At 51.7% G+C, this 23803-nt stretch overlaps 9 protein-coding genes across 9 annotated transcripts; 3 read left to right on the forward strand and 6 right to left on the reverse strand.

Moving 5' to 3' along the window:
* Positions 1 to 1379: 1379 nt before the first annotated feature.
* DICSQDRAFT_63365 (glycosyltransferase family 15 protein) lies at positions 1380 to 3022 on the forward strand (the record flags this gene model as incomplete). Its single annotated transcript, XM_007366891.1, has 9 exons — positions 1380 to 1552; positions 1609 to 1752; positions 1871 to 1901; positions 1954 to 2006; positions 2055 to 2128; positions 2185 to 2400; positions 2458 to 2558; positions 2661 to 2832; positions 2970 to 3022. 9 exons carry the CDS (start codon positions 1380 to 1382, stop codon positions 3020 to 3022), a joined length of 1017 nt encoding a protein of 338 aa, XP_007366953.1.
* Positions 3023 to 4718: 1696 nt separating this feature from the next.
* Positions 4719 to 6096, forward strand: DICSQDRAFT_137602 (uncharacterized protein). Its single transcript, XM_007366892.1, has 6 exons — positions 4719 to 4929; positions 4956 to 4960; positions 5001 to 5077; positions 5137 to 5795; positions 5864 to 5963; positions 6021 to 6096. Exon 4 carries the CDS (start codon positions 5169 to 5171, stop codon positions 5793 to 5795), a length of 627 nt encoding a protein of 208 aa, XP_007366954.1. The 5' UTR covers positions 4719 to 4929; positions 4956 to 4960; positions 5001 to 5077; positions 5137 to 5168; the 3' UTR covers positions 5864 to 5963; positions 6021 to 6096.
* Positions 6097 to 7470: 1374 nt separating this feature from the next.
* DICSQDRAFT_127781 (uncharacterized protein) lies at positions 7471 to 10121 on the forward strand (the record flags this gene model as incomplete). Its single annotated transcript, XM_007366893.1, has 16 exons — positions 7471 to 7568; positions 7621 to 7760; positions 7945 to 7993; positions 8060 to 8151; positions 8190 to 8203; positions 8277 to 8326; positions 8377 to 8411; positions 8623 to 8638; positions 8695 to 8734; positions 8780 to 8910; positions 8965 to 9011; positions 9062 to 9126; positions 9214 to 9271; positions 9343 to 9367; positions 9420 to 9522; positions 9846 to 10121. 16 exons carry the CDS (start codon positions 7471 to 7473, stop codon positions 10119 to 10121), a joined length of 1239 nt encoding a protein of 412 aa, XP_007366955.1.
* Positions 10122 to 10802: 681 nt separating this feature from the next.
* Positions 10803 to 11252, reverse strand: DICSQDRAFT_171241 (uncharacterized protein; the record flags this gene model as incomplete). Its single annotated transcript, XM_007366894.1, has 2 exons — positions 10803 to 10923; positions 10987 to 11252. The coding sequence occupies 2 exons, from the start codon at positions 11250 to 11252 to the stop codon at positions 10803 to 10805; spliced, it is 387 nt and encodes a 128-aa protein (XP_007366956.1).
* Positions 11253 to 11809: 557 nt separating this feature from the next.
* Positions 11810 to 13868, reverse strand: DICSQDRAFT_181419 (uncharacterized protein; the record flags this gene model as incomplete). Its single annotated transcript, XM_007366895.1, has 9 exons — positions 11810 to 11941; positions 12235 to 12264; positions 12323 to 12667; positions 12765 to 12976; positions 13032 to 13163; positions 13217 to 13295; positions 13360 to 13527; positions 13587 to 13781; positions 13836 to 13868. 9 exons carry the CDS (start codon positions 13866 to 13868, stop codon positions 11810 to 11812), a joined length of 1326 nt encoding a protein of 441 aa, XP_007366957.1.
* A 4456-nt stretch (positions 13869 to 18324) lies between these two features.
* DICSQDRAFT_147955 (Acireductone dioxygenase) lies at positions 18325 to 19035 on the reverse strand (the record flags this gene model as incomplete). Its single annotated transcript, XM_007366896.1, has 4 exons — positions 18325 to 18414; positions 18485 to 18580; positions 18644 to 18805; positions 18859 to 19035. 4 exons carry the CDS (start codon positions 19033 to 19035, stop codon positions 18325 to 18327), a joined length of 525 nt encoding a protein of 174 aa, XP_007366958.1.
* Positions 19036 to 19632: 597 nt separating this feature from the next.
* On the reverse strand, positions 19633 to 19979 carry DICSQDRAFT_147956 (uncharacterized protein; the record flags this gene model as incomplete). Its single annotated transcript, XM_007366897.1, has 2 exons — positions 19633 to 19713; positions 19764 to 19979. The coding sequence occupies 2 exons, from the start codon at positions 19977 to 19979 to the stop codon at positions 19633 to 19635; spliced, it is 297 nt and encodes a 98-aa protein (XP_007366959.1).
* Positions 19980 to 20105: 126 nt separating this feature from the next.
* DICSQDRAFT_147957 (uncharacterized protein) lies at positions 20106 to 20834 on the reverse strand (the record flags this gene model as incomplete). Its single annotated transcript, XM_007366898.1, has 5 exons — positions 20106 to 20140; positions 20192 to 20270; positions 20333 to 20500; positions 20551 to 20745; positions 20799 to 20834. 5 exons carry the CDS (start codon positions 20832 to 20834, stop codon positions 20106 to 20108), a joined length of 513 nt encoding a protein of 170 aa, XP_007366960.1.
* A 460-nt stretch (positions 20835 to 21294) lies between these two features.
* On the reverse strand, positions 21295 to 22650 carry DICSQDRAFT_181421 (uncharacterized protein; the record flags this gene model as incomplete). The annotated part of the gene is made up of 7 exons (XM_007366899.1): positions 21295 to 21528; positions 21614 to 21816; positions 21880 to 21975; positions 22037 to 22115; positions 22172 to 22288; positions 22353 to 22550; positions 22618 to 22650. Coding segments are annotated over 7 exons (960 nt in total), but the record flags the coding sequence as incomplete, so codon positions are not given.
* Positions 22651 to 23803: the final 1153 nt, after the last annotated feature.

Here is a 23803-nt window from a genome sequence, read left to right on the forward strand (position 1 = left end):
AGCACGACAGCATGCTCTGCCACAGATAGACTCGATATTTCTTCACGATGAGACCTCTATGTGCGAGAGGGCGGCACCCGAGAGCCCGTGTTGGATGAGTAATGCTCACAAGACCTGAGCAGGCTTGCGTCGCTAGGAACTCTGAGCGACTCCGATGCACACGAGAGAAGGCGGGGTAATAGTCAAAAGGCAGGGCATAGAGATCCAGAGGCGAAAGGATCAGATAGAGAGAGGAAGAGTTAGGTCGGAGAACGCAGTATGAGCGTCGCCCGGCGGGCGCAAGAATTCGATGTGTCTTACCGTGGGGAGCATCGTCGGGGAAGAATCGGAGCGTTACGACTTCATCGGAGAATGTCGGGTTCAGCTCTGTTTCGGCGCTTATGCCATGCAGACTCTTGCGACTCGTTCGGGCTCATTCTGCTCTGGTTTCTATACTTGTATAACAAAATGACTGAAACATAAGCATTTCACGCACTGCTGAGTATCGGTTCAGCTCACCAGTGGCGTGCCTTAGTGTAGACTGCGACCTTCGCATCGATCCTTGCTCATAAATAGCCATCCACGGCGCTACAAGCGGTTCATCTGCATCCGCCGCTGCGCACGAGGCGTGGGATCAAGTCACCGGTTCGTAGACTCCTGTTGAAATTACAGGCCGTTGCTTATCAACTGAACTTTGCTAGGAGTTCCACCTACGTCAGCATCACAGGTATCAATACAATGCTGTATCCGACGTCTCCTATGGCGGGGGCTCGTCATGCAACAACAGTGCGCCTACAGGTAGAGCAGCCTCGTCCATGCTCACGACATTTCTGTTCTAATAGTACGGAGAAAGTCCACCATATAGTTATAGTCACATATTCTTCTTGACTTCCCGTGGCGATTTTATAGTATTTCACCTCCGAGCATCGTGCGGACGACCAGACTGCGGTCCGTCAAGCCCGTGGCGTGGGCAACTGCGCACTTGATAGTCCGGGTGCGCTTGCATTTCTCCTAATACACTTCGCTCCTCCTCGAACCAAGAGTCTTAGAAATGTCCTCCTGGCTTCCCATCCACCGCAAAGAAGGCTCTCCACGGATATTATGGCACAGACCGCCCAAGATCAGCCGAACGATGCTATGGCTAATGCTAGCTGCCACATTCGTCGTGAGCATTCCTCCAGATCTATACCTAGCTTCTGCAGCTTATTCAATTCACTCTCTATTTCCGGACGTAGTTTTCCCTGCATACCTTGCTCCGACATTGGCAGCCGGAGTATGCGCGTTTGACCTCAGTGTCTAACTACGGTATGCACGTCCAGCCGCCGCTACCCAATCCCACTGTCTCCTCGTCGGACTCCGTTCCTCAGCCCGCATCCAGCGAACCGTTCGCCGAGTATCAAATGGGAACGAACACTACACACAGAGCCAATGCTGTTCTCCTTATGCTCGTGCGCAACTCGGAGCTAGAAGGCGCATTATCCAGCGTAATGCAGCTGGAAGAACGTTTCAACAGGCGCTTTGGTTACCCCTGGGTATTCCTGAACGACGTCCCGTTCACCGACGATTTCATGCAGTAAGTCTTGGTTGAATATGTGGGTGACATCAGATGAGCTATACCGGACATAATAGGAAGATGAGCGGTGCCATCGCTGGACCCGTCTCTTATGGACTTATCCCGAGGGAGCATTGGTTGCAGCCGGACTGGATAGACGAAGAGAGAGCTGCAGCGAACAGAGCTCAGATGGTAGCTGACAATGTCGTATATGGAGGTGAGTTAGCTTTCAAATGTCATATGTTCAACCGAAGTCATTGTCGGCGACAACTACAGAAAGCGTGTCGTGAGTCTCCCCCATGTGCATTCTCCGTACTCCGTGCTTAACTCTGAAAATAGCTATCGTAACATGTGCCGCTTCAATTCCGGAGTGAGAGTCCCCGTCCGTCTCGGTCTTGTCTATGCTCTCTGACTAGCGACAGTTCTTCTACAGACATCCCCTCGTACGAAACTACAAATGGTACTGGCGAGTCGAGTACGTCCTCCTAGCCCTTGGTGAAGAGCACAGCCTAAATCCTGACAGGCCTAGTGTCAATTTCCTGTGCGATACGGACCACGACCCGTTTCTCTTCATGGAAGAAAACGAAAAGGTCTACGGTGAGTCATCTTTGCGTGTCGTGCATTCCGGTGATCTGAATGCTTCATTATCAAAGGTTTCACCATTACGCCATATGAGTGGCCGCTGACTGTCCCAACGTTATGGGGCGCCGTCAAAGGCGAGGCTACCACTTGCTTGGTCGATGCTCAATGTTGCTCAACGGCAGGACGTGTCACAGAGTTCACCACCACGTATCCGCAGTATATCGCTCCCAACAACGCGATGGATTTCCTCACCGACGATGGCGGTGAGACTTATAACATGTGTCACTGTACGTATTTTCTCACAATCTGTGCGAGTTATTGCCAGCTAAACAGTGATGACGCAGTCTGGAGCAACTTTGAGATCGCGAATATGGACTTCTGGCGGGGCGAAGCTTACAGCAAGTTTTTCGAACACCTAGAGTCCAAGGGCGGATTCTATTACGAGGTGGGTATCTGTTCTCCTCTGATTTGTTGATCCCTACGTTCATCTCACGCACCTTGTGGCACATCAACACTTCCATCGCGACCGATGAAATGCACTAAATAGCGCTGGGGCGACGCTCCTGTCCACAGCATCGGGGCTGCGCTCTTCGCCCGCAAAGATCAGATTCACTTCTTCGACGATATCGGGTATCAGCATCCACCCTTCATGCACTGTCCACGTCACCAGACCGTACGTAAGGAACGGAACTGCTCGTGTTCGCCGTTTGGCAGCTTCGGTCAGTAGTTCAAATCGTTGTCGTCCGCCCCGTCGGCGCTACGTCCGATGCCAGTGTGGTTCCGGGCTCTCGAAGCGCGGTATGGGACAGCTGCTGAAAAATTCCACGTTCGCTGACGCACGTTCCCTTCTGGACAGATTACAACGGGTACTCGTGCTTGCGTAAATGGGAGCTGGTGGCGCGCATTTGACGTTCTGGCAGTCTCTTTGGTACCCCGATGCGCCGGCGTCGCATTGTCCACACAGCCTACAAGATAATGTCCGGCAGACCGTTCTCATCCGTTGTTTATTCCGAAGCAGGTGAGAAACCCAGACGACCCCGCCTTGCTGTTGCGATGCGGCGGATGAGAAAAGTCTACAGTAATTGATCTGCACGAGAAACTTGGAGCGAGGGAGAGTCCCTCTTTATGAAGCAGGTCTTGTCTTCCTATTAGATAGACGAGCGAGCGGCGTCTACAGTGTCTGCGTATTGTATCCTGTGGGAACTTATCAACAGCTGTCCCCCAATCTACGTTACTGCAAGTACTCCCAGGTTGATGTTGAGATAGCATCCAACGGAAGCAATACACAGCGTGTGCGAGAAGACTTCGCTGGTCAGAAGTCCCGAGCCAGAGTAGACACTTCAATCCTCCATTTACATACAGTGCCCCAGTGAAGAGCGCACACGCGCGTGCGACCCCATAGCATTCGAGTGGCGTTCTCAACTTCTGCAGATGTTGCTAGAGATGCTAGCGCCTGAAAAAGGCCATGAATGTGGGAGCACCGCAGGTAAGAGCTCAGCGACATCTACGAAGGCCGCTGAGAAAACAGAAAACGGGGCTGCGACAGAGGCGGTCGAGGAGCTCGAGAAATGTCCGGCTGCGGTTTCGGCTAGTGTTGCCGCCAATTCGAGTCAGCCAAGCCAAGCCAGTGGGGCTTGATCAAGTGGGGCAAGCCAGCCGGATCCAGCCGAGCCGGCATCCAGCTGATTCGTAGCCAGCTGCCCAGCTCGCGCCCAGCTCCAGCTTGATGGGCTGACCGGCTGGCAAGCTACGCGCCTTATATGGAACTCAGATGCGCGCAGCTTCGAATGTGAGTGGACGGAAAGAGACAAGCCATATATACATTATAAGTTATGTACAGAACGACTGCTAATGGTGAGGAAATTGTGCAGAAGACGGGCAAAGCAAAAAATTGACGGGATACAAGAGTCACATCTCGCCTTCTGTGTCAGGATCATTCAAGGTGAGCTCCTCAATGCGGGTAACAAAGTTCCCCATGAGGTCCAGTCACTCCTGTTTGTACCGGAACTACAAGACTTGAAGGGCCTCCATGAGTACTCGGACTCCATCTCCTCGCGAAATAAGGGTGAAACCGCCGCCATCACAGCCGGTAAGTGGATGGGAGTTTGTGAGGCAGATGGCTCAAAAACGCGTGAATCTGTCTATGAGAACACATAATCTAGCTATAAATACATTACACAGTATGAGTAGATATGGTTGGCTCTTGCTATGGCGAGGAAGGGGATAACGCGATGTGAGGATGGGGTGACATGGCAAGCGATATGGAGCGTTCAGTATCAGATGTCGAGCGCTTCGTGGGTAGGTCTTTCCATTACCGGCAATCCATCACGAAATGGGGTCATCACGACCAGCCAGCTGGACTCTCTCCGACCATTCCCCTGGGCTGCAGCTGATTGCGAGCTGGACCTATCGCCACGTCAGCTCGATCCACCCAGCCGGGCCAAGCTGCGTGATTTTCCAGCCAAGCCCAGCCAGCTCTCAAGCCCAACTCGAATTGGCGGCAACACTAGTTTCGGCCCCGTCCTCGACGGTGACGACCACGTGGCATGTGTTACGCTGTCTGGAGCGCCCGTAATTCTGCCAGCCTTGTGCCGCCAGTGTCGGTCGACGATGTGTATCGGACAAGGTCCCCTGCTATCCTCTCTCTCCTTCTACTCTGCCGATGTGCAGGTCTTTCCTCTGATATAGTGACTGTACACGTGGATGCCTGGCCATATTTCCCTGGATCTGTGTACATCGAGCGTTTCTCACAACACCTCGGCGGACCGGCAACTCAGGCTATGAACCAGCTTTCGCCGGCTCCCCCGACCTTCCGAGTAGGTCGCGCGCCCATTTTCTGGGATAGCATCCCCTCAAACGCTTAGAATGGTGATAACAACAGTAGCAGGGAATATTGTTCCATACGCAAGTAGGCGGTCTCTAGACCTCCTCGGAAGGCGCTATGTAGTATGCGATCTACTTCCGGTGCGCGTGCCAGCAGGAACTGCCTCGAAGTACGTCTTCTGACAGCGGCATGTTTCAAGACCTCCTTTCCACTCGTCATATCTTACACAATATGATCCGCATGTATTGCAAAGCGTACACGCCGTCTCTGCCTGTACAGGAGCAGCACACGAGTTCCATATCAACGACGTCGTCGATACAAGGGTCGACTACCTCCAAGACGTCTCTCCATGCGACCTCGACATTCCCCTCTACCTTATGCCTCATAAACCTGTGTATATCCGAACGTCCTCACGGCACGCTCATCTTACATCCTCGTAGGACATCCTCCCGAGTCCCGACGACGATCACTAAATGCGGCGCGCTGTCAGGCGCGCAGTCGCAGCCCGTAATCAGCCTCAAGCGCAGAGACAGGACACAAGATACGCTATCCTCACAAAACCTCGCCGTACGTGTATGGACCAGAAGGGCACCGCTCATGCAGGAGCACGTTCCGAACTCTCTCGCGCTCTCCGAGCTCTCCACACATGCAGTTGTGCTAGTCTTGGTCATGATTAGCAGCTCACCTTCAGCAGTTGAGCCGGCGGCTTGCGGTGCTGCTACGAGCATCTTGCGCGCTCGGAAGATGACGGCTGCGAGCTTGCCTCGGAAGCGGAAGAACAAAGGTAGAGGCGGGCTCTGTGTGGGTTGCAGAATTGGGGCAGAGCCTGGCGAAGGAGGTGTGGCTGATGCGTTATAGGTGAGTTGATCCTACGCCATGCTATGCTTCAATGCGTTTGAATTATCGAGATGCGTATATGCGCATAGAGTCCGCCGCTAGGATCCCTGGACCCTACCCGACAGGGATACGCAATGTCTGCTATCGCAGCTCAAGTCACTCATCATACGCATTACTATATGTTTGTATGTTCGTAGTCGGCACGGAAGCTATGTATCTCATGATCTCCCCAATGTCCTTCAGCATGTTCTCCTTCTATCGACGAAGTCTACGCTATGGTTGAGCGGGGCGAAACCTTAAGGTTGAAGCTGACCACGAGAACAAGGGCTTTGGTCAGATTTCGGATGGAAGTGCCTCGTCAACAGCTTGGTGAGCAGCATTGGGAGGTTTGATCCGTCGTTTTTGCAGATAGCTGACATGGTGTCCAGCAAGTGTTCCTCTTTTGCCCACGTAGCGAGGTCGCTCGGCGCGGGTAGCCTACGACAGACTAGCCTCTCGCCCATGTTCAGCAATGTGTCACGTTAAGGGTGCTTCAAGATGAATTTGTTGTGTGGCGTGCTACCGTAGCATTGACTTGGGCGCGGCTGAAATGGACCCCCTAAAGACATGAGCCGGAATATGTATCGTTTAGGAACGGCGCTTCGACACGTGGCACGTGCTTATTCTGTCTATAGACCGGGGCGAGACATGATACGACGGCAAAATCTTCTTATACATACCTTGGGGTCATCGGAAGTAGCGAGAGAAATATCTGTGATGATGGCGATACACCCTCCGTGGACCACGGTGTTTCGTGGAACAACGCACTGCGGATGCTCCGGTCATGATAAATCCTCGGAGCAGTCACTACATCGGGCCCGTTCGCGTTCCGCTGTCGGAAAAAGGGCTTTCGACCTATTTATATGAACAGATGTATGGTGACGTCACGGCAAGTGAACTCGTGTAAATTTGCTATGCATCGCCTTCGGGTCTTGGCCAACGGTGACCATGCAGTGCAAAATAGAGCATCCCGTTTGGATGTGTCGCATACTTCGAACTTAGCTTGGATCCTCCTGCGCCCTTGAGGAAGGTCAACTGAAAATGAGTTGAACGCCATTGGAAACCTGATAGGAGTCAAGGACTCTTCCCGAAGTCCTGCATTTAGCTCCGATTGGAACCGGAGTTTGCCCTGTCAGGTACGATGCCCCCACTGAGTTCCCTCAGGCTAAGCTTCTGTGTATTCGCTCACCTCGACATCAGTATCATCTTACGTCTCCTCAATCCGCCGAGGTTTGTACTGCCGGTGAGTCGCACAAGGCTCGGACAGAAGCGTCACAAGAGAGCAGTTGCTACCTAGACACATCAATGAATTTTTCTACATGTTGCCCATAGGAGAAATATGGAAGGTAGACATGAAGACAAGGGCATAGTAACCAAGGCATGTAATCTCGACCACAGCCCCTCGGCTTGAGTTGTAAATGCTTGGTGATGAATAATCGGTTCCTGTTCTGTGCCGGCATGGGTCCCTTCTGCAATATATGGTTATATGAACACACAACGATGAAGCTGAGGCCGTACACAATTTGCGATGTGCTCTTGTTCTTACCGGTTTGAGCATTTGGAGCGTTCAAGCACTGAAGCCCGAAGCATGCTGCACTGCGATACATAAGAAGCGTCTGACTTTCAGAACTTGGCGAGTATCCCTTTTCTACACACCATGTCTCCCTCACTCTTGACTACTTCGGACCTCAGCCAGCATATATCTATTGACAGTACCATAGGGGCTTTGCTCGTCGGTACCTTCTCTAGTATCTTGTGAGTGTTTGCGATTATGGGCTCAAGTTCCCTCTGTCTAATCCATGCGCAGCCTTACTGGAATCACGTACCTACAGGCATGTCAATATTGGCGTTCTTTCACCAAAGACCCGATGCTCTTAAAGATATGGGTAGGACGATGTGGCTTATGCTATCTGCAAATCTTCGGAGCTGACTTCAGGAGTCCGGTAGGTATGTATGGTTGTGTAAGCTGAAGTCCATATAGCATCTCAGCTGCGACTCTGATGCTTTTCAAACTGAAGCATACTAGAGACGTTCACTGTCATCCTTGTGATGCATGCGAGGTATCCGTACTACCAGATAATTGCTTGATATCCCTGAACGACCGTTTCACTCTACAGTTACTATTATGTAGTCTCGCATTTTGGGACCCCCACATTTTTTGTCACTTCTCCGCTAGTCTGGTAAGTGGCACTACAACCCTATGGATTCATTCATTACAGCAATGATGTGTCGATAATCACCCCTAGGTCAGCACGGGTAAGGCGCTTGGAGCTACTCTTTTTCCCGTCGTGTCGGTTGGCTAAGTGTAATACACTCACAGCTTCTACCGATCGGTGGAGTAAGTCTCATCTTTGACGAAACCTTCTTAAATCGTAGCTCAGAGTGTCATGGTCAGTTCCTCACAGGATGCACCACCCAGTGGTATGTTTTATGCAACCGTCAACTGGATTTCCTATGACGTAGACTTACGGGATCCTCCTTAACCAGTTTCTTTGTACGACGTTTATGGATGAGTGAGTCTACCCCTTACTCACCTCAAGTACAATACGCTCATATCCTCCAGTGTCCCCAACGTTCCGTCCGGTGGTGATTGCAGCGGTGAGTCCAGAATCTCCCTTGAGTGACAGAGGTAAAGCTGCTTATGAGGCGATCAGGTGCTCATGATCGCAGCATATGGGGGTGGGTGCCTATTTCGTGCAATAATTGTCAGATTTGTGGTGAAGTCATTATATCTTGCAGGACTCTATACAGGTATTTGAAACCATTCCGGAACTACGTACATACACATTGATACTAGATTAATTGGTAGTTCTCTCTATCAAAATGTGAGTGCCCTTACCGAGAATACGTTGCGCTGAATCATCTGACAGAGTACCCTCAGGTTCCAAGCACAGAATATTTTAGAGCTATTTGATCTTTCCGTAAGACATCTATCGCCTTTCATAACATTGACGCAGACCGCATAGAACGACCTCACTCTTCTTGCAGTGGATGATTACAGCGGGCTCCATCATACAAATGATTGCGGACGTATCTACCACAAGTTCCCTAATCTACGTTTTATACCATCTCCGCACGGGATTCAATACAAGGTTAGGTAGATTGAAAGCAGCATTTTCCTCCCGATGACTAAGCATATTGCCTTATTCAGAACGGATTCGAAGCTTGATCTCCTCGCGGCATATGCTTTCAGCACAGGTAAGCTTAATCCGCCTCGTGGTATGTCTGTAGAACTGACCCTGGTGCAGGTTTAGTTACTTGGTACTTGTACAAGTTATATCTAGAGCTTCAGGGCCCTAACACTAGACTTGCAGTTTGTTCCATGTCTTGAATGTTGTGGCCGTATGTATGTCTCTTCAACAAATGTGTCACTCACTGAAAAACGCACCGATGCTCCTAGGCGACGGTATGGCCACATGACCTCATCTGGGTCACGCCTGCCTGTACTTTGGTCAAGTGTACGCATTCAGCACAATCAACCATGATATTGTTTGGTCATAACTGCTAACTCCCTATCAATTGCATACAGTATACGCAAACAATCTCCTTACAGCGTGAGCATAGTTGGTTTCTTGTACTAGCCCAGAAGCACTGACAAACCTGCAGTCTCAACTCACGTAAAGCTCTAGGGATTATGGATAGCGACGACAGAGTTACAGCATACTCCTGGTCTAGTCGGAGATTCATTCGTGGGCTCACCATGTCAACGGTAAGTCCGTTATCCTTGCCATGTTTCCTCGTCCGGATCAAGTCTGAGAAGCGACGGTCAATGAAAGCTGGGCCGAAACAAGCCCTGTGCCGCCCCGCCACCGCCTGTGGAAATGAAGATCACTCGGCATACTATCTCGAAAGTGCACTTGGACACCTCTCAGAGGCCTGAAGCTGAGATTCCTTCCGTGCATGAAGTATGAAGACCGGAGTCGTGCATCTTCCACACATCCCGCATCATATCCGGCAGACTGTTCTCATCTGCAGCGTGGTCCGGTGCGGGCAAGAAACTAGACGACCACGTCTTGGTATATTTAGCTGTAGAGATACGAAAAACCTCAATGCTTTGGTCTGTACAAGAGCTTGAAAGCCTGCTTCGTCAAAAGGGCAGTTCCCAATTTCCAGTGGAATAGCGTTCGCGCTACCTCCGTCTTCCCAGCCGCTATGCGTGAGAACCTTGTATCTCTCAGAAGTCTCTCGTCACCTCTCCCAATATACGAAACCCTTAAGTGGAGAATGCAAACCCGCGTGAGACGCCATAACCGACTCACGCTGCTTGCCAAAGGACACTGGGCGACAACATGGGCGTTCATATCATAATTCGCTTCGTTCGCCTAGTCCTACAGAGTCCCAAACAGAGATGTCTAGCGTGCCATCGAATCAGCCATGCATTCATCCCAAAGAGGGCATGCTCGCCGTCGCTTTCAGTTGAAAGTCCTCCATAACAACAAAGCGCAGATCAGAACATTCTCACAAAGCGATCAGCCCGAGCCGCACAAGTACACATCATGACTAGCGGAAAGTCTGCAAAGTAACTTTACGAAGGTCCCTAACCAGCGTCCGCATCCACTCACCAGCCCGGCACCTCGATATCGAAAATCTCGGGGTGTCGCTCCCAGATTTCACGCCTCACCTGCCCTTCTTGCTCCTGCACCATCTTGTAGCACTTCCTTCACGGATTCGTACCCCGGTTCTGACATGTCGAAGACACACGCGAGGTGTAGACGCGCGAAGCTGCGGCGATGGAGGCGGCGATGAGTGCGTTTGTGATCCCGAAGCAGCGGCTGAGGTCTTCTGGCGAAAGCACTTCGCGCGAGCCGTCCTCTCGCTCAAAGCCCTTGGTGATTGACGCGCCTAGTGTGCAGCAGACAACGTACGCAGTGGGGAGAAGCTTCGCTTCGCCAATGAAACGTGAGAGGTTTACCACACCTACAGCATGCTCCATAGAGAAGGTGTGAGGACCGTAGCAATCCAAGGGGGACCGGCCCTCCTCAAATCTGCTTAGGGGCACTCTCCCAGATACGCGATGAAGTACTCGACAAGCTTCGTGGTTTGGTATTTATGGCCTAGACGGATTGAAGCGGAAAGCTCGTCAAAACTAAGGACCATGGGAGCGAACGGGCTATCGCCCGCGCCGGGGATCAATTGTCATGGAATATCTGAGCGGAAAAATAGTATCACCCACTCCAAGTTAGCTTTAAGGATGTATATGCGGAAGACGTGACGAAGGTCGTAGGACGAATCGGTGAGATGGACTACGGGACATTGGGTGCCTTGTGTAGTCGTTTCCGGGGGTTGCGGGAGAGAGAACATATCCTTGAACACAGGCGAGTGTTCGGCGAGGATGCCCTTTAAAATCCGGAACTCTACTGCGCCAGCAACAAGGACGATGTTACCGTCTTCGAACCAGAACTCCTCGTCTCTGCTCCGTTCTTCAGGTGCTGACACCATTTTGTCTGAAGCCTCCGCGCTCGAGCGGCCTTCAACTTCCTCTCCGGCATCTTCGAGTCTTGCCCTTTTGCTGGGAACGCTTTCCGTTGACATAACAAGCAAGATGAGAGGATATGTCCAGACACTAGTAGAATGAAGCGAGCGAGTCGACGCGAAGCTGCCTGCGAGGACGTTCGGCGAATGGACCAGGGCCCACGTGGCATGACGTCATCCTCCTCGGCCTTGGCCGGCGGGCAGCAGCAGTCTTCCGTCCTCCCAGGACAGGTCTTGAAATCAACCGCTATCTACACTTTGGTCTCTCTCATCTACATGAGGCCTCGTCTTCATCCTGTCCGTCTGCAACTCCATTCACGTACATCCCTCGGCTTGGATATCGAGCAGCCGTTCCGGAGCAGTGCACTAGCACAGTCGTTGCTCGGACGCGTCTGGAGCGAGGAAGACGATAGGGCAGAGATAGGTCAGGTGGGATTGCAGCTTCGGCGGAGGAGGAGCGACTGAACGCCGCAAAGGTGTTCCGTCAGAACCATGAGAAATGTAATGTTGCGTTTGAGAACAGGTTAAGAGACTAGAGCGGGCGTGCGCAGAGTTTGACGGGGGACGCGAGGGAGAGGTGGCATGAACAGCTGGCTTGCGAGCTTCGAAAGCCCTAGCGGCAGCCCAAACTCAGGGTCCTTATTGTTGGGCATTTCCTAAGAGAACTACTGTTTCAGACAGATTGGCAATCCAACATCTACACAAATCATGCTAGTCGTTCCGGGCAACTTGAACGCGAGGTTGGACTTACGCTTCAGGGTCGTTCCAGAGCTATGTCACCACGGCGCGTGGAATTTGGCGTGACGCACTCCTCTCCTCATAAGATAGTTGCATAAATAAGGTGCACAATAAGCCTCGCTGCGTCCCACTCGCTGCACCAGCGTCCAAGATATGGTCGACCTCGATTACAGCCAGGCGCGGCAACTCATGCGTACGATAACCATCGTACCTCGTTTAGATGGTACGACGATAGGGAAAGCTAGTCGATCGTGAAGAACTTGAGTAAGATTTGTGCCTACTGCTGCCAGAAAACGCACCTGCGGCGACCTCGGCGACTGCTGCGCATCATCAGCTCGCAAGGTCTCTTCGTCCACCATCTTCTCGGTGGCATGCAACATATCATCTGCGGATAACGCGATACTCTCACTGTCTGACATCGTCGACACGGACACATGTATGGCGATGGGACTCGACAGAGGTGAGGAGTTATGGTGGTTCCGCCGCTCGACGTCGAGGGTGGGAACTGCCGGCGTCGAGAACCCTGGGATCTGACAGGAGCTTCCGTTCAGTTGGTACATGGAGCGCCGAGGTTGGTCCGAGGGCGCGTTCGACGATGCCGCATTGATGGATATCCGCATGACAATCAGCAAGAACACGATGCCCTGTCATCCGCAGCAGCGGGAGCAATGCGTCTTGTGTCAGCTCGTATCATCTTGGAAGCCCAAAAGACATCTGGGAATCAAGATGGAAGGTACGCACAATCACGGATGGAAAAACGCTGTGCAGCGCTGGGAATGCAATGGCCGGGCTCGTGAACGAGGTGGCCGCCAGTGAGATGGATGCGACGGAGTAGATGGCAGCAGATTGGAGGATGGATTCAAAGACTCTCCACTTGACGCCGCGAGATGAGTCTCGAGTGTTGGCATCCCGCGTTCCGACAGACGACGAGAGAATGCGTCCCATAATGAGTGCTATGAGAGCGATGTTAATAGAAAATGGACGACGCTGGTGAGCGATGCAGCCCACCTGTGGACAGGAGATTGGTGACTGCGGAGATGATGAAAAAAGCCTGCACAAGAGCATCCACGCATGACACAGTGTCCGCTTGCAGGCTACTCATCATGACCGGACCAGAGAGAGAGATGTAGTATCCTATGACTAGCAGCCTATCAACCTCACAACCGACCATTTGAGGAGCAGTTAGGACGTACAGATCTCCCCGACTAGCAAAATGACAGGGAGCACAATGACACGTGTAGAGCGATCCCAAACCATGTATGCTCTATACGCCTGTTTGAGAGTGTCAGAAGTGGAGAGTACGAGGGGACGGATACTCTATAAGGGGTCGACCGACCATAAAACCATCTCCGACGAGTACCTGAGTCACATAGATCCCAAATTTCGCTGCACCGAGGGTGCTGCTCAAGGCATTCCAACCATCGAAGACTAGAGACATCCGCTCAACGTCACCACCTCTCGTCACGAAACTGTTAAGAACAACGTGCACATCTAGGGCTGCATGCTTTTAATCGTAATTTGAGCTGGGTCTGAGCCTGATGTTAGATATAGAGAATCACTCACTACAAGAGCGAGCATGAACATAAGCGTGCTCGCCACGAACAGGACGATGTTCCGGGCTGATCCGCCGAGTACCTTGTCCCGGAGTAACAGGATCCACACGCAAATTCCGTATGTGACACCGAATACCCCGAAGAGGAGTGACTCGATGAAGAAAGCCACTAAGCCCGAGGTCAGTGTCGACTGAGCTATAGCGGCCTGGACGGGAAGTCAGTAGCGGACGGTTTACAAAGTGTAGAGTAGATTACATACCATAGGATCGCTCGAAGCGCTGCGGCTATCCATAACAACAGAGGGTGCAATTGACGGCGGGCCAACGTGGACGAAGACGAGCTCCAGAGGACTAGAACCCTGCGTCGTGGGTTATATCTCGAGCGACAAGTCGCCTATCACCACTACAAGGTTGTGACAGCTATTCGTGAGCAACGCGAAGGGAAGCTATAGGGGTGTGGTCATTTTCCACAGCCTTGTCTAGTTCCCTTCAGCTACGGTCACGGTCTCAGAGCGCGACTTGGGTCATGCCGTCACTGGGACCTCCTCGGCGAGGGTCCTCATCGAGAAGACTCAAGAAGTGATCGAGCCTACAAGACATCCTGTATACCGGAGTAACTGCTACATGCAAGAATTCCTCCTAAGTGACATGAAGTCAGAGGCATAGCAGAAACGCCCAAGCACGCGAAGACATTACTATCTGGTTCCAAGCGGGTGTAGGGCAGCGCCACATTCCGTACTGACCGCATCTCTGATCCAGTGCGATCTGTCGAGGACATTCAGTTACTGAGCTATGCGAGCAGAGCATACTGACAGGGTTGCCTACAATGGATGTGCCACCGACCAATGTTGGAAAGACCGCAGGTAGCATGGATGAACGTGGCGGTTACTATTGGTAGGAGCCGTGATCGCTGTCTGCTAAGAGCGTGGGAACGCACAGGGTTTATCAGGCGCTGATACCTGGGAGGGATCACCGGGCTCACCGACTCTGGGCTATGCACTACCCGCTGCGCACAATGGGGAATTACAAGTCTCCCGACTGATGTCCGGGTGGAAATGGAAAGGGCTGGGAGAATCCACTTGTACGCGGCTTCGTCCTCGTAGGTCGCGCCATGTACTTAGCAACTTAGTCCGGAGTGTTCGGGAAGGTGATGGTCGCATCGACATGAAACCGATAGATACAGCGAGGGGTTTTCGAAGAACAAAAAGGAGCGTATAGTTTTATCCAAAGACCCAGGCTCATAGACGTCATTCCAACACAATTTAGTCTTCACTTCAACGATGCACACCCTGTATGAGAATATCGTGAGTATTTCTGCCAGCGACGTAAGATGTCACCTACTCTGCTATTAAACGACACCTGGATTCTCTTCAACGACATATTTTTCGTCTTTCCCTTTTGCAGACGAAGCTGAAGAATGGGGACCACATGACGACATGCTCCCATGGTCAGACGTGCGTGAGACCGACACATGTATCGCAATGGGAAGCGCTGAGTAGTCCTCGATATCATCCACCGTGATAGGCAGACTTGGGCATGACTGAATGCGAGGTCCATTGTAGTTCATCTCCAGCGCTGAGGGTCGAGGGCTTTCCTGGACTGTGCTGAGGCAGATCCTTGCTACTGCAATAGTGAACACGATCGCCTAGGCCAATGATTAGATACATTGTAGAAATAGCAGCGGAGAGAGAACACACCACCGTCGGTGGGAAAATGTAGTGACTGGCGCTCAGTCCCAAAGGGCTTACAAAGGAGTTGACGGTAAAGCATATCGCTGATATGGTGAACACGGCGGCGGACTGCACGATAGATTTGGCAACGCGCCATCGGACCGTACGAAGCCGGAATCCATCAGGTCGGTACTCCGAGACTTCCCCACGTGAGCTCCACAGGGGCCTCATGACCAACACTGCAAAAGCATCATTTAACGGTCCCTTGAATGGAAACGAACTTGTCCTTTCAAGATAGCGTACCAGTTGCCAATGCGTTTGTCACAACAGCGATGACAAGGTATGCCTGCAGAAAGGCGTGGAATCTGGCGGGAGGAGATAGTTGGCCAATCGCGAGGGAAGAGAATCCCAATGCTGGGTAGTATATGTCGACTTAGAATATGATCCTAGTCTTCAGGAATATCTGTGGCGCCTACCAACTTCTCCAGTGAGAAGGATCACTGGCCACGCAATTATATAGCATGAATTATTCCAAATAATGAACGCGCGATAGATCTTTGGAAAATTGAGTTGATGGTAATTTCTAGATAAAGCTCTTCGGTTACGTACCATGAAAGAGTCGCCAATAAAGGTCTGTAGAATATAAATGGTGAGTTTGGCGAAGCCCAGTTTCGTTTGCCCGTTCCAAGTAGTGATCCCTTTGGCCAAGGTTGCAACATCGACTCCTCTCAAGAGCCCACTTTGCACTAAGATGTCAAGATCGATCACCAGATGCTAAAGCATAGAAGTAAGGTATGGAAGAAGGACTCGAGGATATGATATATCACGTACTAATATCGCCAGAACAAACATGACAGCACTGGCACCAATCAGGAGAATGTCCCGCTTTGACCGAGCATGTGGTGATGATCTAGAAAGAAATTGCCACACAATCACAGCATAGAGTGCAATGAAGCCACCGCAAAGTAGTGTCTCTACAAGCAGGCATCCCAAGGCAAGACGAACAGACGACATTTCACTTGCAATCTGAAGGTCGATGCCATCCGTATCAGTATCGTGACGCATCATCCTACATAGTACGCACCTCAGAGATAGACATGCCGGAAACGAGTCTCACACAAGGGTTGGGGGAGAACCGGAAAGGCTCTATCTCACTACACCTTGGAGCGAGATTGAGCTGAAGTCGACACGCACAAGTGCTGGTTAATAAGTGTCGGAAACCAGTGCTATGATCGATGACGAGCCCATGCATCAATATCTGTATATGGGGTAGCACAGCAGTGCTCTTGGCAAGGGGAAAACGCAATGGATATCAGACCGGGAAACTTCGTCACTGGGAAGCCATCGTACCAAAGAAGGTGGCCGTGGGCGGCCTAATGCCTACTATGGCACTAGGCGGCGAGATTGGAGTGAGGGAAATCTAAACACATCTTGTCCTGAGAGCCCCACTGGCATTTTACCTTGAGAACGTAAAGGGGAAGATCTTCCGGCGTCCGGGAGAGCTGTCCTGTTATGGGGAGCTAAACTAGGGACCAGGATGCGGCATGATAGAACTCGCTCAGGGCATCGAAGGGTGTTTCTCTTGAACCTATCAGCAAACGATGAGATACTTGAGTCGAGCGTACCTATCAGAAATGGCCTCTTATCTCGTCGAACAGGTGGCTGTTGGACTGACGCAGGAGAGTATTGAAGGCGACCCGGAGGTGAGTAATCAATGCATTTCCGCATGTATAGAGCATAAGGGTGATGCACGCTAGCATCTGACTCCACATACAAATCGCTGACCATCGAGACGTCTTGCTTTACCAGGTCATCGAGCGTGGGCTGCTCCGAGTCGGGGGGTCGGGTTATATTGTGCTTCTATATGTGGAAGTAAGTACCTTATGAACAAGGCGACGATTTTCTCCGATGCTGATACTCTCGTGTCCTAGTTGAACTTCTTGGCAGTAGGTTCGATCACAGGTAGGAAGAAATAACAAGTCAATGGTCCGACATCCGTGGAGTTGAAGCCGATACTTGAGTCTTGATTGAGGGAGAGGTAGGACAAAGTGTGGTCTTCATCTTACTCCGGCGTAGGAACGCCAGGACAAGTCCGGCTACGAAGGTGTGGTAGGCTTGACTATCTATACATGCTGTGCTTGCGTTTGGCGTGCCTCAGTGGACGACAGAGGGGAGACCGAGCCAGGCAATAAGGCGACCGCATTCCGACTGGGTCCAATGAACGCACTCAAGGTCTCAGGCGGCGAAAGCTGTGTACTGGGTGGGTGTTCGGATATGAAGCAGTTCAGCAGCTCACAATAGCACGTCCTTCTGGTCGGTGTGGGGAGGACTTCCAAATAAGGGTCCTGGCTTGAGTCGGATCACGGGCCCACAACATGACGCCCTCGACCTCGCGCTTCAACACCGCAGTCTCAGAAGGGAATTTTTGGCAGATGTGTGATCTGGGGTCTACAAGCACTAACATGATGAGAGAATCAGGATATTGACACTGCTGATGAGAGCTACGCGTCCACTGTCCGATGGCGTGGCTACATGCACTTATTGTTCGCTCACACTCTCAAGTCAATACGTATTCCGCCTGCGCTCAAGGCTTTATAACGCTTATTGAAAGCCTAGGTTGCGTTCGAGGACACCAAGACAGACACTGTCTTGAAATGCCTGTGAACGATGTCCACGCGCAGACACAAAGCGTCTATGATCCCAAATCAGTGCCGGTATGACAGTCTGAACGTAGTTTATACATCCACCAGATCGAGGTCATAGGCGATGCGTCTGGCCGATCCCACATTGGGAGTTGACGGATGTGTTTGAGGATGCAGCCTTTGTTGCGGACGTGATGCGCACGATGGTGCTAGCTCACGAGATGTGCGACATCTGCTCTTCAGAAGGGCACCCACGCTATGGTTATTTTTGTGGTCAATGGAGCGCTGCGGAACGCCGTTTCCGTCTCGTATTCATGCCGGTGAGCTGGCTTGATTCAGATCTTGGTGCTGAACGCGTACGTCAAGCTGTCGACTGACGTCCAAGGGTGACACCTACTACGAAGACAATTGGAACTTGTGACGTCATAAGTGCATGATCAAGCAGAAATCGAAGAAACGTATTGCTGCCTGTATGGGTTCGTCTCGAGGCCAGGTTCGCGGGGCAGAGCGATCCACTTGGGCGCTTCCTGGGCGGAGCAGCCATTGCAGGATAATCAGTATTGCTTCGCATCAATCATGCAAGATCCGAATCCGTACTTTGAATAGCCGCACAGCGCGTACAGCATTCTTGCTGTCAAGCGTGAAGCGATGGTAGATGCCAGCCGGGACAATGATGAGGTCGTCCTTCTCGACCTGTGAGTGCGGGGAACATCAACCTCAACCTAGTCGTGTCGATAGCACGCTCCAAGTACCCACATGAATACGAATCCACCGGCTATCATCCTTGCTCCGGACGTCGAAGTAGCCGGATCCCTCACGAATGTACCTGATTTCTTCGTCCTCATGGAGATGCTCCTCATAAAAAGCCTTGATCTTGGCTTCATAGCCGTCTCCGAGGCTTTCCTTAGAGACCCTGATCTGTTGGGAATATCGTCAGACATGCCAATAGCGACTCACACTTCATGATATACCTCGTCCCGGGCCACATAACCGCGTTCGAGGGCGATTGCATCGACGTTTTCGAGGCTTTGATTGACAAACGCGAGGACGCCGACTTCCTTCAACGCATTGAGATCGAGGTATTCGCCGGTGGAATCGTGACGCGCTGTGGGATGCTCGTTGGACTCATCGTGGTAGTATGCCCTCATTCTACAAGTCCGTTTCTCGTTTATGTCGCGGCAATAAACGTGGACAGGGTGTAAGACGTGTAGGCGGTGCAAACATACCTCGCCATCATTTCTAAGCCACCGGTGATTTCCGAACCGACCTCCCACGCAGACGACAATGCCCGAGCCACCCACGGCCCTTATCATCCCAAATTCTTCATAGAAACTGCACGGACCTACAGAGACTAGGGTAAACGGAACGTTCGCAACTGTGGTGGAGCTAGGCAGATCGTTGCCACTGGCAGTGTATACTCTGTGAACGCAATGATGCAAACCCAGTGTTACGCAGCCCACGACATTCCAACGGCCGCAGTAGTGATCCCCTCGCCCGACTCCTGTTCAAATTCAGGGCGGTGCTTTCACGCTCGCGCTTACCGAAGTGACTGAAACAAGAGCTACCAATCTGTCGACCTCGACCACGGACCTTGCTTTCGACTTGACACTGATTGTCTTGGTAGGTGATAGAACGACAATGGAGGAGTGGAGCCAGTATCACAACGCGACGGAGCGATACGGTCGTATAAGTGAGCTGCTATGTTTCGCTACGCCTTCAAGTTGCCGCAATGCCCTACGTCTCACCTACACTTCTGCCTGGATTATGCAGTACTGCTGATCTTCAATGCGTAATGTATGAGCTAGCTCTATGATGGCGTACTGGCCCTGAGAGCGCATCAGAGCGTGATCACACGTAGCTGGCGGCAGTCACATACCATGAGCGGAGAAAGTAGGCACATGGAAACATAGAACTTGATATTCAGGCTCCAGAGAAATGTAACAGGGAGCGCGAGTGATCCGAGGCGGTAGACAGCGGCGGAATGAAGGACAGCATTGAGGAAGTCCTGTGATAGGCCAAATGCCCCTAACGCGGAGATACCGCCCGCAAGCAATTCGCGGATAGCGTCACTGGAGCGAAGGCGCGCCTCCATCATAGGACCTACATAGGCCACACAACGATCAGCTCACCCAGGCCCCTCATATGAAATTTGGAAACACTCACCTGATGAGAGCACGCCGGTCGCAGCTATTGAAGTGAACAAAAGGAACTGGAAAAATCATAGTCCTCCAGCAGAGGCGGAATATCCAAATGCTAATCGAGAAGTTCATCAAATGGCATACTCAGAGACACGTATATGCTTACCAGTTGCCAAGACCGATGCGGATAGGGCAGGTGCAAATGCTTTGGGGTTACCATTAGACTTCAGGTACAAGATATATGTCTATAATAAGTAGGACTCATCAGTTCCATCACGCTCACAATTGTTGAAACCGCTCCCGTTACCAATAAGCAGTTGGCGATCGTGGTCTGTGTCACGTAAAGGTAATACTGGAACCCGTTTGCCGAGAAGAATAGCGAGTGTTCGTCTTCGAAGGAAAGATATTGAGTGTCTACTCGTCCTTCATAGCCAGTCGTTGGTGACAAGGCCACGTTGAACGTCAGACACAGATGCTATGAACCGCGTGACCTATAGTCCTGTCAAAGGAAAAAAAACGTCTCACGAAGAATGCGGTCAACAACATCACGGTGATCGCCTGCCGCAGCACAGTCTTCCGCTTCTCCAGTAACTGAGATTGTTTCGTGCTCTTCAGCGACAACCACGTCGTAACATATGCCATCGCAAAGGCTCCGAATAGCACTGATTGGAAAAACAGGGACAGTATACGCAACAAAATCAGGTCGTGCTCCACCAATGTCTGGGATAAGGAGGATGTAAGCTCAAGACTTCAAGAATTACTAGACGACGCACTCCGGGATCGCTGTCCTTCGTTATCATATCAGCCATGCTGGGACATGAGGGAGTATGTCGAGCACTGAGAGATACAAGGTTCCGGGGATGGGAGGTAAGGCTAGGATGGCAATGATCGCGGCAGAGCCGACATATGTATATGTCGTTGGCTTTCGACGGGATCTCATCCCGGGACAGTCCGGGACTCAGGGCACGAGCGCACATGCCACCTGAACTGAACTAAGCCCAGAGGATATACATCTGGATCCTAGGCGCCTGACTATCGGGGTAACTCGGCTGTATAAAACCGAGGCGCACGGCGTCCTCCAAATACATGTCAGACTAGTGTGTGTCACTAGTGCCTATGCGCAGTGCGTAGAGAGCGCCCGCAGACCGAGCTGGCGTCTGCCTGAGGGCTTGGGTCGTCGTTCCTTGCGAACTTACGACGAGGAGAAAAGAGGACGTGATATTCGAGAAGACTAGCATTCACAAGTCAATAAATATGTATGGTGTTACTGGAGAAACCGGGGTGTTTCGGGAGGTCGTGCTGCACGATAGTCGTTGTGGATACGTATATCGGTAGAGTGAATTCCTTCTCCTCGGCATCTTCCAACGTACTGGAAGACATTTCAGCTGTTGCCATCGTCGACCCATGATCAGATATGCCCCAGGAATGACCTGATTCAGACCGCGTAGCCTTCCTGCCACTGTTGAGCGCAATACGCAGAACGGTGAGCGAGAACACGAGTGCCTGTGCCCCGAGGACAAAAAATAAGTAAGGTGAGCCATGCCATGACAGACCGAATCATTGGGGAGGCAGATGAGAAGGTACCTACAATGAGCGGCGGGAGAACGTTGAGACAAGTAGGGTATCCGATATATGTACTGTTGACGAAGGTGATGACGAGCGACATTGACGCGGCCGAGGTGATCGCTGTAGACTGGACAAGCGCCTCAATCACTCTCCACATCTGGATGTTTCTGGCGTGAGTCGGCTGGGAGTCACACCCGATTTCCTTGACTCGGGCCAAGATCATAACTGAAAAGGTAGATGAAGGCTTCTGCGAGACAGACAGTTCTCAAAACCCAGAGATGAACTCACTCGAGGAGATAACGTCAACCATGAGCTCGAGCGAGTAAAACCCGGCGGACATGTAGAACCCGGGTACCCCAAGGAACGTGGAGGAGATGCCGATGACTGAGTGGGGCTTCAGCGCGCTTGTCGCATTGGAATCAGCTCGGACAGAACATAGACGTACTTCCGGCAGCCACAAGCAAGACAGATGGGATGATGATCACCCGCCAGCGCCGACTATACACGCGGTATAGCCGGTAAATCTGAGGGCGACATCAGCTTGAAGTGATATTGGGAAATCGTGCTGCTGATTGTGTACCATAAAGCTGCTTCCTATCAGGGTCTCCAAGACGTATATCACGAACTTGATCGCGTCGAAGAGCGGCGGGCCCTCAGTGAATCCGCGAACAGCGCCACAAGCATCGAGGGCCATATGCTGAGCATATCCCCTCAATCAGTGCTACTCGACGCACAGTTCGGTTGCCTCATACAAAACTCACCGCGACTGCGAGCCAAAGCATAACCGTGTTGGCGACGAATAGGACCACTGTCAAAGGGCGCAGCGGATGCTTCGACTGTGCGCAGAAGAAGAGGCACCACGTTCCGATCACATACGAGATGAGAAACGCCGCGAACACGCAAACTTCCACAGAAAATGTCGCCACATAGAACTGTTTGGATGCGGGACCAGCGAAACCCTTGACACCGCGGTGGCATTATCAGGGTGAAGTCAGTTTTTCACACACGGTTTACTGTGAGACTCACTCCGAACGCATCTAAGGATCCAGTAGGTGCCATGACTAGATCAGGGGGATCGCATACGAAGGGCTCGCAGATGGAGTGCATAGACTCTGTCCTTTTAAAGGAAAAATTAGCCTAGCACTGGCGGCTTACAGCGAATACCAGCGCATGCGAGCAGAAGAGATACTTACATGTCAGAAGTACGATGGACAGACTGAACGCTACAACAGCGATGGCCTGTCCAGGGAATCATCGATGAGCATCTCAGAGCGGCCGTTTCGGAGTGAAAATTCGCATGATCCCTCTTCGCTAGAGTAAAGATGAGCCCAAATATGTAAGCAAAGAAGGCAAAGAAGAAGGAAACGTGATACTCACCTTGGCGGTTCAACAGATGCAGATTGAGGGCAGTCGCAGCAGGTACAACACTTCTCAACAAGAGGCTGTTAGACGTTCGCCCGTCGTGCATATAGTTCGGAAGCTGTCAGTATGAGATGCAAGGCATTTGTATATTAGATAGGCATTCCAAAGGGCATCTTCAGGGACCAAGTTCTCTATACTCGGGCCTCAGGGAAGGATGCGACGGAATCGAACCCTGTATCGTGGCTCTGGACAAGTTGCACGAAGAACGAAGCGCCTCGTACCAGGCACTGGCCCGGGCCGGTTGAGCCGAGGGCCGCGCGGCGCGTCCGACTTGTCATTGCCTTACAGTGGATGACTTTCCATAAGCTATCTACGGCTCTACGGACGTCCGTAAATCTCTAAACAGACCGATTTGGGCAAGGGGCAGTGTTGCCGACACCAGATCTGAACTCCGCTGATGAAATTTAGGATACGGACGTCAAAATCTAGGAGGGGGGTCCGACCCCCCTTTCTAAATCTCTAACAGGCCGTAGACAGCCCGTAGACCTCGGCATACGGTGCCGTGACCACGAGAAAGGAAGGAGCCATCATGACAAAGCGAACTGCATGCCAAATACAGACATGACATAAGCCACTCCAGTCACGTGCTGATGATGAGCAGAACATGCCGCTTGTTTAGCGCCCAAGATCCACAGACTGTTTCAAACCCCGCCTAGAAATCTACGGACGTCCGTAGAGCCGTAGATCCTTATGGAAAGTCGTCCAGTGCTTTGACAAAAAAGATTGCAGTGCGAAGCGCGTCAAATCCTGTTTGCCCCCTGTCTGGTCCCCCGTCGGACTACGGCGAGGA

This window comes from Dichomitus squalens (assembly GCF_000275845.1).
Source record: "Dichomitus squalens LYAD-421 SS1 unplaced genomic scaffold DICSQscaffold_21, whole genome shotgun sequence".
Lineage (NCBI taxonomy): Eukaryota > Fungi > Basidiomycota > Agaricomycetes > Polyporales > Polyporaceae > Dichomitus > Dichomitus squalens.

What these genes read in the sequence shown, in the direction of transcription:
- DICSQDRAFT_137602 (XM_007366892.1), top strand. Translation starts at nt 5,169, where the DNA reads ATGATCCGCATGTATTGCAAAGCGTACACGCCGTCTCTGCCTGTACAG.